This window comes from Nicotiana attenuata, unplaced genomic scaffold (assembly GCF_001879085.1).
Source record: "Nicotiana attenuata strain UT unplaced genomic scaffold, NIATTr2, whole genome shotgun sequence".
NCBI classification, from domain to species: Eukaryota; Viridiplantae; Streptophyta; class Magnoliopsida; order Solanales; family Solanaceae; genus Nicotiana; species Nicotiana attenuata.
In genome coordinates, this window is record NW_017670955.1 from 264,777 (window position 1) to 276,182 (window position 11,406).

Sequence of the window (11,406 nt, forward strand, 5' to 3'; positions counted from 1 at the left end):
TTGACCAAATGTCCATATAACCAATATTTGTTAAATAATTAAAAACTAGTCATTCTTTATGTGAATTAAAATTTGGACAATGATATTTCAATTTAAAAGGAATTTTTTTCGTATATATACGAAAATTTAAATTTATTTATCCGGTTTATCTAAGTTTTCCTATTTACAAAAAGTAACTAAAGTTTTTTACAAAAATTATATAAATTCGGTCAAAATCTACAATTTATATACGATTTAAATATAACTTGTTCGTACAGAATTTGGTCAAAAAGCTAGAAATTACATACTATAATTTATATACAATGTGTATACAATTATGTTAGTTGTATATATTTTGTATACCCAACATACAAAATAAATACAATTTGTTTATGTATTCTTATTCGAGTTTCAATATGAAATTTCAACCAAAACCATCTCGATTCTTAAAATTGAGATAGAAACTCCAAAAAATATTCTCAATCATTTGCAACAACACACAATCTGAGCAAATAAAAAATTTGCAAAATTTGATTTTTGAATTCAAAACTTTTTAATGATGTTTTTAATCGCTTAACAGGGGCTCCAATTCAATCTTCTCACTTTTGATTAATAATGTTTAGTTTATTGAGGGTCGTTTGAAAATCGGATTTGTTACTTCCTACCACGAGAATCGTCTCTCCGTAAAAATTCTTGAACTGGCGATTTTTTGTTGTTCCACATGGCCTTGTACATTTCCTGAGAAATGTTGAAGAGGCTAACGATGTTACAATTATGGCTCTAAGTACCTAAGAACCTAGAATTATTCGTGTTTTGAACACCACGTTCAGATCGAATCCCCCAATTCCTGGTTATCTTCTTGCCAAGGCATTTCATATTGACCGATGAAAGATTTTTTTGTATATAAATAGTAAATTGTATATGCTAATATTATTAAGTTACAATCTCTCTGGGAGGGGTAAATAAGTTTATAATCTAGAATAAATAAGTAAAAGTTCTAGTTTTAAAAAGCGGCCTGCTTCATTTATTCCCCTATTTTTTTCCCTGGAGTTTCACAAGTTTGAAGCCATGACACTATACTAGAATTTAATTTGTAGAAGCTTGAATTTTAACACACTGTTTTTGGAATTTGAAATAGTGAAAAGGATGAAAAATTGAGATGTTTTTATCCAAATATTATTTTCTTATAAAAATGGACTAATTTTCATTAGTTTTGTACTTATGACTTATTTGCAAACAACAGACATAAAAGTGGCTATTGGTGAATTTTGTTGTGGCTGGCCCAAAAGGGTTTACATACTAGGCCCGAAACAACCTTGTACATCTCGTCCATGTGTCAATGGCAGAAGCTATTTCCAGGAAGTATCTTCTCAGATTTGCATCCCCTTCAAATTACTATAAATAGTACGTACAAATCTCTCTCAATTCGCCCATTCAATCAATCTTCTACTATTCTAATGGCTGAATGGTCTCAACTCCCCCGAGAACTCGTAGACCTCATCTCCAAACACCTCTCTTCCGAAATTGATTTCCTCCGTTTCCGTTCCGTTTGCTCTTCCTGGCGTTCCTCCGTTCCTCCTAAACCCTACCCGAATTCCCCTTCTCGTTTCCCCATTCTCCCTAATAACGGCATCGCTGAAAACAGCTGGGGCTTTAAACTTACCAAAACACCCCTCTACCTTATCACTCCCCCAACTCAAACGGCGTCGTCTGATAATAACCACGGTGGATGGATCATTAAACTGGATAGAGAAAATCCGCAACGTATGCGTTTGCTTAATCCTCTTTCCAGATCCCAATTCAAACCTCTTCCTTCCAATTTTCCAAAAAATTTGGATTCCTCGCAATACCCGATTCTTGAATTGGGCCAGGAGTATACTCTTCAGTTTATAAAGTACCGACCTAGGGCTAATTCAATTGCGGATGCGGGAAATCTTTACATGGAAAAAGTTGCTGTTCGTTTGGAAGAAGATGGGTTTTTGTTACTGACAATTCATGTTTCTGGGAAATTGGTAATGTATAGATCTGGTGATACGAAGTGGTCTATTGTTGATGACTCATCATTGCCGTACGATGATGTTATTCTTAAAGATGGCAACTTTTATGCTGTTGATAATACTGGGAAGGGAGTGCTTGTTAAGTTGAGTGATGGGTCAGCGCCGGAATTGACCATTGTTGGTCAGTCTGTGTTTGGTGGGGATAAGAAGTTTCTTGTGGAGTCGTGCGGGGAATTGTTGATGGTTGATAAGTATTTGAGTATTGGGCCAGAAGATGATCTTGGATATAATGAGAATGTTGAGTTTTATGAGGAATTTGATTGTTACATGAGTGAAAGGACAGTTAAGTTTAAAGTTTATAAGCTGGATGGAGATATGCAGAGGTGGGTTGAGGTTACTGATTTGGAAGATAGGATACTGTTTGTGGGGGATAATTGTACGTTTTCTGCATTAGTTTCTGAGGTTGATTGTGGGTGTAAAGGGAACTGTATACTGTTCACCGATCAGTATTTTTGTAGCACGGAAGATGATGGAGGATTGTGGAAGAATCACGGGATAGGTGTGTTTAATTTGGATAATGGCAGCATTGGTCCAATTAGTAGTTACAATGGCTATGCTGAGCTGTTTTGGCCTCCTCCTTCTTGGATTTGTTCTCCTCAGCCTATTGATGTAAGTGGTGTTGCTGTTGTTGTTTCAGGTCTGATTGCCTTTACATTGCTTATCCTATAGATTGTGCATTTGATTTGGCAATGTGATGCTTTTATGTTTATTTCTTGCCTGCTGGTTCTTGTGAGGGTAGATAGAGGTTCTTCTTTTTGCTCTTTTCTGCATTGGTCTGTAAATATGTCTCACTGATTTTTCTGTTCATCACCATGTTATCTATATTTAGAATAGCGTTAGACCTATTATTTTTGGATGGTACTCTGGGAATTAGACTATTGAAATAGTTAAAGATGGATGAAACTAACTATAAGCCTTCCTACAACAACAACAACAACCACCCAGTAGAATCCCACTAGTGGGGTCTGGGAGGGTAGAATGTACGCAGATATTACCCCTATCCCGAAGGGATAGAGAGGCTGTTTCCGGGAGACCCTCGGCTCAGCGACAATAGATCTGTAACCACAACAGAAACCAGAAAACTATAAGCCTTCCTGTGAAAGAACATAGTAGTATTTCAACTTGAACAATGTATACACTGCTGCCCCAGTTCCTTGGTGAAAAATATTCTGTAATTTTACCGGAAATACTCTATGTATTTACTGGCTAAGAACCGTTCCGTCTTGAAAATTATTTCATTTTTTCAACTTCAATTCAAATCAATTACTTATTGTTTTGCATTTTGGTCCTTTATATCAATGTCAACTTAGAAACGGAGAATTTGAAGCTGAGACACTAGTTTACCCCTTTTCAACGTTCAACTTCATATACTCTACAGTATATTTTTTCTAACTTCAACCAAATATGCTCCAAACGCCTAATGTTATGGCAACTCCCCGAAAAACGGGAAGGTTGGGGTTACATTCTGCTGCCGCAGCAACTATTCTGCCTTTTCTTTTTCACTGTTTAATGGCTTAAGATTTTATCTTCTTTTAATTACATTTGCTATTTCATGTAGGCTGAGCTGAATGAGCTGAAAATCTAAATCTCTTGGAGCTTAATGGAGAAACAACGAGCTAGCCAAAGCTGATGATATGCTGGAAACTGTACATATAGTTTTCTTTAGAAATTGACATTTAGCTCAAGGTTTAACCTGCAAAGCAACGTGCTTTTATGAAGCACCGGGTTGCACAAACCAATGAATAAGTCGTTTAATTATTTTCATCGTTGGTATATGGTAAAGAAACAAGGATCTTCATGTGTTTTTAACTCAATGTGGTTAGCATCAGTTCCACCTTTCTTATTTTAACCATGGTTTCAACTACTGTCAGCATAAGCTTATTTACCAGTAAATTTTAAGAAGCATGAAATTCAATTGCATTGAGTTCTGAGACTTGGCAGGTTAAAAATATTTTACAAACAAACTAAGGGGTCGTTTGGTTTGAATACGGTTTATGCCGGGATAAGTTATGCTGGGATTAGTTATCCTGGTATTGTTTGTTTTTTATCCACTATTTGGTATGTTTGTATTGAAAATGACAATTGCATAATTTTCTAAGAACGTATAAGTTATCCGGTACGAGCATTGCCTCTCGCGAGGAGCAAGGCATCTTAATTGCTGTTTAGGGATGGGCTTTTGTAGGTTCTAATTACTTTCGGCTTCTAATCAAGAACAACTGTGTTAATTCAATATCAATGAGGCCTGATAACTTACTGATAGGGATTTTTTCATTCCTATACCATATATGAAACTATATTATCAAAAATATCCATGATTAGCATATTACCCGACTGACATATTTATTCTACAAAATTTGAACAACTCGTTTAAAACAGAATCCTTTTAGATGTATAATTCCTTTTATAGGCGCGCGAATTTGGTATATTAAGGATTCTTCCAGATTTTCTTCAACGCAAATCTCGCTATTAATTAAGCCCGTTTCTCTCACTATTTTCGATCTCCGTTTTTCGAAAATACTCTGTTTTCTCATTTGCTTACGCATTGTCCTGCATAATACTACTATCAATTATCATGTGGTGTTGACCTGTTCGTTCCCCTACTGGAACTATTCATTCTATGTAAATGGTCAATATAGTTGCTTTTCTACTTAAAGAAATATTTACCAAAATAATTTGCATTTGGTATACATTTGTTTTATCTAGATTCTATATTGAGTTGTTCAGTTTTCTTCTCAATGGCAACATCAGCAACACTAATAGGGATAAAATATCGAATTATATTATAATACCAATCACCAAATATGCAACGCCTCAATTTCACACTTAAAATTAGTCTGTTCACATCTTTATATTTTCTCTCTAAATAAACAAGTTAAAAATCAGTACCAATACACCCTTTTAAATGTTTACAAAAGAAGTTTCAATTTTATAAGAAAATAGATGAAAATGGCTTCAGATTCAACTACTTCTCTGTTCTTGACACTATTCCTTATTACACAAATACAATTTTTATACAATTTTATAAAATATATCTTTTGTATCTGATTTATAGATAGTAAAAATAAATTTCATACAACTAATTATATATTATACAACTTTCATACATTATTTCTACGCAGTTATATACAACTACAATATAATACCACTTAAATACAATCTTTATACAAAGTTTATGCAATATATCTTTTGTATATTATACAATTTATCTACAACTTTCACACATTATTTCTACCCAGTTAAATACAACTACAATAACATACAACTTAAATACAAATTTTATACAATATGTCTTTTATTTATTTTGTATCTGATTTATACATAGTATAAAACAAATTTCATACAACTAATTATTATACAACTTATCTACAATTTTCATACATTATTTCTACTCAGTTATGTACAACTATAATATCATACAACTTAAATATAATTTTTATACAATGTTGTTCAACTTTCATACAATGGTTAAATGAATAAAAGAAAAATAAATAAACAACATAATACAATTTTTCTACATAAGGAAGAGGGAGAGAATTCAGGTTTTCTTTAGAAGAGGAGTTGCTTATTGCATTTGGTTTGTTGAAACTGCAGGTGGCCAGGACGATGTTGATATGGAAGTTGATATTTTGGATAATCGGTCATACTACTTTTCCTAAAGGTTTCTTCCAAAAGTTGACAAGTAGTAATCTGTTAGATTGGAATGGCCAAATCTCGTTTGCTGAAATTGTAGAGGATGAGCTACATGTGTTGGTTTTAGAAGATCACAAAAAACTGAAATGGGCGGAAAGCAAAACGTATCATCAGGCAGCTGCCATTCGATACAGTCGTTTGTGCTGACAAGTCTAGTTTGTTCTTTCTTCGGAAAAACGAGAATGACGAGGAAAATGACCTGGAAAATGATCTCTATGACTGCGAAAACGAGACATCTCATCTCTGCAACTATGACATTGATACTAGCAAGTTAACAACTCTGCTGCCCGGCTACTTTAAGTACTTAATTCAAATCTCGTTTTATTTGCCTTAACTACTGCGTTGAGTATAAACTCGTTATTGTTATCAATAATCTCACAATAGAGTGATTACTTATTTAAATGCATATATTCAAACCCACAGCAAGAATAAATTAAAGTCGTCGATATATTTTAACTACTCAATTTAAATCTCGTTTTATACGTAATTCAAAGCTCGTTATATAAGTATAAACTCGTTAATGTTTATCGTAACCTCGCAGTTTAGTGATTAGTTATGTAATACTTAAATATGTATGATAGATGTCTTAGCTGGTAAAAATGATCATCGTAATGAAGTAATTGCTGGGATATTCCAGGCTAATATACTCAAATATGCACTTAAAAGGCTTCTGACTTCGAGTCTCTTTTAAACGTTTCTCATGCACAACAAATTTTCATACTAGAAATGCCTTTCCCATATTCCAACAGGGCATAGTGTGGGACACTAAACAGAATGGAGATGATAAAAGTAGGACGATCATTATTGGAAAATTTAGAAGTACACCCTACGGCCCATCAGAGATGATGAACTGAGGGTGATAATAATTGAGATATTTGGTTAAGTACTAAAAACACCTACTTCGCTTCCGGCTAGTATGTCAGAGTGCAAATATTGTAGACTGAAATATAAAACGTTATGCCATGGAGCAATCACCATTAAGATGCATCACTTTGCTACATCTAATGGTAGATAGTCAAGCAGCAATTTCTTCTTTCTATACCACAAGAAAGCTGCTATCTTTCACTTGCCAGGCGAAAACTGTGCAACTACATTAATGCTATCCTTTTCAATGTAACAACCGATGAAGATCAGGTTGAAAACTTTAAACAACGCACTACCCTAAAAGAACTATACATGATAAAGAGCAAAATCGAGATCACGGCAGCCTCGACTAGTCATCTGTTAGTTCTCAGTCTCGTTCAGGAGCATCCTTAGAAGGTCTTCTTGCACTAAGTTTCCCTGCATATGACCACAGTTTATCCAAATCAGTTGGCATCGCTTTATCCAGTTTATCCGTTGGTGGTACCTTGGAACCAGCCTTAGAAGGAGAAACTGCCTTCCCCGGGCTACCAATCAGGGGAGATAAGCAAAAGGTTGGTGTAGCAAATGGAGAGGCATAAGGAGAGTGCTGAATAGAAAAAGGGCTTGGTGACATCCGCTTTTGGACTGGAAGACCACCCAAACCTCCCCTATTAAAAAGGGATATGGACTCTGCGGCAGCACAGCGTTTTGTTGCATCATCTACGTATAACACATCATCAATCCTCGCCATAATGTTAAATGCCAAGCTCTCCATGACCCTTGAGTAGCTCTCAAGAATTGACTGCCCAACATCCTGCAGTAGAACACATCACGTTTTCAGAAAGCAGAATAGATTAGGACAGTTGTGTCCCCTATCTAGCCAATTGTTATTGCATTATACGCTGCTTCTGATGCCATAGAAACATTTCACGAAATCACTATTCAGAGATATAGAAATAGTACCAAAAATAAAGTTTCATAACATTAGATTAAAGGTACTCTTCACATCTTGAGGCCATGTATAACTAGAATTTCCACTGCCTAAACACCCCATTGCATAGTCAGTTATCATTATTAAGCAAGAAATGACTCATAATATTTCTTTTTGATGAAGAAATGACTAACAAGATTTCTTATCTCTTCTCAAAATAAATATGGCACTGTGTCTCCTATCTGTTCTACTTTTCATTTGCTCTACATAAGAGTTTGCATCACCTACCTTGTTATACTGTATCTTGTTCATGTCAAGTGCAGTTTGAGGAAGACCAGGGAAGCGAAGCCTGAGACTATGCAAGAGTGTTTCTGCTCGTTCTGCCAGATACTGATTCTTATCACCATCTCCAACAAGGCCCTTGACCTTCCCTCCCCATGATTTGCGTTTAGATTTCCTTTTATGTGGATGTTTCTTCTGGTCCTTGAGTGTCCAAACATGCACAGCAGCCTCAATTCTATTTGCAACTTCCAGCGTATGGTGCTCCGATGACAAGTCCAGGCAATCAAGAAGACATTCAGGTGAGAACTTGTCAGCAGTGATGTAGCGATAGATGATATCACCTAGACAAGCTTTTCCACTCTGCAATAAGAATTTAAGAAACAATTAAAGAAATGAGCAGTTGCAACTGACAAGTAAAAGAACATTTCTTTTCATCAAACATGTACTCAAAATTGTCCTCGGGAGGATAACTGAATACCCAAATGCAGACAGCTAGCATTAACTTGCATTATATGTGCTCCTAAACTTTGAGAAGAATGTTCATTTCAATGTTCGAGTGCGTGCACTTAAACAGCTAATCTTGACGAAGAATAAAGCTACATATAAATGGTACTAAATGCTCGAGAAGCACCTTGTCAAAGGGATGGGCCAAAAAGCTGTTGGAACTACACGAGGATAACAACTGTGAATGCAGGGGAAAAAGAAAGAAATTATCTGAAAATTAATTTTCGAGATAGTTTATATAACAAGGAAACTTTATTTTGTTTCCTTTAACCGGTATTAAATGCTCAAGAACCTCCTTCCCAGAGGATGGTCCAAAAAGTTGTTGGAACTATATGAGGGGAAGAACTGCGAATTCAGGGAAAAAGGAAACAGATTTTCTGAAAATTAATATTAGAGATTGTTTGATATAATAAGGAAACTTCATTCTGCTTCCTTTAACAGGTTTTTCTTTTCTATACCATCAATGTTAGACCACAATTTAAATTAGACACCAGGGAACCTACTTCAACTCATTTTCTGGAAATGATTTAAATAACGGATACAGCAACAATAACCAGCGGTGCGCAATGAAGAAGGCAAAAGAATCACAGCAAGTCAAGATATAGTATTTAAAGTAACTGACATAGGCTGTGTATACCAGCCCTTTTTCAGATTAAAGGCATGCCAGTAAATTTAACTTCAAGTAAGCCATTCAACTGGATTCCAACCTTAGGCAAAGTTTCGACATAGGCACTTGGAGTCTCCATCTCAGCAAGCACATTACTGTTGATCGCCAATGCTGCCTTCAATATCTGGTTTGTGCAATCCCTACACTGTTGCAATCTCTTCCTAGCTTCTTCTGACAACCCTTTTGGGGGAACTTTAGGGCAAGGCAGCCACCACTTCTCTTCCTGCCGAACTGAAGGCCTACCAAACCCAATGCCCGAAGTATAGGAGTCACAGTCTTCTCCATCACCTAAAACTATGCCTCGATCCACATACCAAAACTCTGTGTCATGAAATCCATCAAGTATGCTAATCAACATGGCATCAAGTTTCTTCAAAGCAGGCAAGTTCAGATACAAATCAGAACGCGGTTGCGTTGCCATTACTTCATACGTGCCTCCTCCAGGAAACTGTTGAATAGAAGGCACAAGCTCCACAATAGAGTCACTCACACACAACAACCACTCCATTTCCCTACACCACATTGCCTTCTTTTGAGCAGCCAATGGTTCCAACCTCCATAATTCCCCAAATATAGTAGCTACAATCATCGCACAGAAAAAACCCAATTTCAATACAAAACCAGATGTAAAATTTTAATCTCTTTTTTTTTTTTTTTTACACTAACCAGATAGATTTGTAATAGCGTTTGAGATTGCAAGTGCCGTACAAACCCCTTTACCCCCTCCAGACATGTCCTCACCAAGTAGCAGCTTAGCAAATCTCTCCTTCATCAGATCAATTTCTAAATCAAACAAAACCCAAAAAAATCAAAACAATAACCTACATTCTATAAAAATAAGAGTAAAGGTACAACAGCAGTAAATGTAACACACATCAACATATGCAGTAACAAATCTAGTCAATAAAGGCAATAATGAAGTCCATTACAATATCTAAAAGTCAAATTTCATAAAATGCACAAACCGGATAAATCTGCTTGGCGTTTCTCGGACTTGTCATTACAGAGCACTACATCTTTCCCGCCAATGACCGGGAACATGAATGGTGGTATCATTGGGGCTGGGAACTCCGATTTTGCGGCGAATCTCCGACAAGCGAGTGGAGACGACGCCATAGAGCTGGACGCGCCCTCAGCGTCATAGCGCCGACAAGAGAAACTACTAGAAGAACTTTCGGACTCACTCACATCAGCACTCAAACTGTAGCTCCCACATCGCTCACTTTGCTGATCTGAACCTTCTTCAGATGATACACTCCCCATAGTAAAAACCCAACACCCACAATTTTGGCTAAAATGCAGTAGTAAAAAGTAAGATCCTAGATGCAAATGATTGTAATAACAATGAAGTAAATGGGCTAAAATGGACAGACAGATTGTAAAGATATGGCAGTGGAGTTGGAGGAAGAAATGGTGGAGAGTGAAAAAGCGAAAGAGAAGATAAAGCAAAGAGAGCAGGTTCACATACAGTAGTAGTACTATTTCAGTCGCATTTTCTCTCTCTAAGAAACAATGTGAAAAGAGTGGTGCGTACTGTACGATGAGACTATGAGAGTGAAAATGAGACGGCGTTAATAGTGACGACGTCCGTTTAGGTAAAAAAAGAACGGCGTTAGTTGACGACAAAAAGGTACCCTACTATATTAGCTAGCACCCGACACGGTCCTTTTCTTCGTTACGGAGCACTTGCCTTTGCCAGTAGCCAGTTGCCACATCATCCCCTGGAATTTTGATGACTTGGGTAAATTTAGCGGATGTGTCTTAAATATGAATTTGAGGAAAATATTAGTACTCAGCATAAATATGGTGAAAATTTTATCTACCTTGATATTTACACGAAATAAATAAATGTAAATATGTGTTTGTACATGAATTTTTTATATTTAATTATGATTAATTGAATTATATTTTAATTATAATTTTGCTTAATTATGATAAGTTTTTAACGAAAAAATTATCCTACATTGTGACAGTATAATCTACCCATGAATTTTGATGTTTGCTAAAATATATCCATGTAAACTACAAAAGTTACTGGTTTTAGTGGTAGTGACTTTTTGAATTACTTCTCAAATAAAATAGGATCAGGAGAAAAACGACAAAAATTTATCTAGATGCACCAGCGCAGTGACCGTAATTACATATGTTATTCGTTTATGGTTTACATTATTATTAAATCCTGGTTGAAAAATTATTATGCGCATCTCAAATTGTCACATAGGTTTGCACTGAAGAAAAGCACGACTGTGTATTTACTTATTTAGGTTATTGAGATTATTGAATATCATCTAATGTAGTGGTATAATTGGTGTTATTTATGTTACATTGTTGTTAGTTCGTTACTAGACTTAGGAAGTTAGTAGTTGAGTTAGTTACATAGTTAGTTTAGTAATTAGTAGTATACCTTTTTTTATTTTCTCATTGTAGACATCTAAATTTTAATGGATCAAGCT

General features: G+C 35.7%; 2 protein-coding genes across 3 annotated transcripts; one reads left to right on the forward strand and one right to left on the reverse strand.

Moving 5' to 3' along the window:
* The first annotated feature begins 1,259 nt into the window (after positions 1–1,259).
* Positions 1,260–3,900, forward strand: LOC109244782 (F-box protein SKIP23). Of its 2 annotated transcripts, none has more exons than XM_019411925.1 (2): positions 1,260–2,673; positions 3,595–3,900. In XM_019411925.1, exons 1-2 carry the CDS (start codon positions 1,311–1,313, stop codon positions 3,597–3,599), a joined length of 1,368 nt encoding a protein of 455 aa, XP_019267470.1. In that variant the 5' UTR covers positions 1,260–1,310; the 3' UTR covers positions 3,600–3,900. The 2 variants fall into 2 exon arrangements, with proteins under 2 accessions (XP_019267470.1, XP_019267471.1); XM_019411926.1 differs by having other exon boundaries at positions 1,260–2,645.
* Positions 3,901–6,645: 2,745 nt separating this feature from the next.
* LOC109244783 (rop guanine nucleotide exchange factor 1) lies at positions 6,646–10,483 on the reverse strand. The gene is made up of 5 exons (XM_019411927.1): positions 9,919–10,483; positions 9,620–9,736; positions 8,994–9,532; positions 7,789–8,142; positions 6,646–7,383 (listed from the first exon to the last, which is right to left on the reverse strand). Exons 1-5 carry the CDS (start codon positions 10,214–10,216, stop codon positions 6,958–6,960), a joined length of 1,734 nt encoding a protein of 577 aa, XP_019267472.1. The 5' UTR covers positions 10,217–10,483; the 3' UTR covers positions 6,646–6,957.
* Positions 10,484–11,406: the final 923 nt, after the last annotated feature.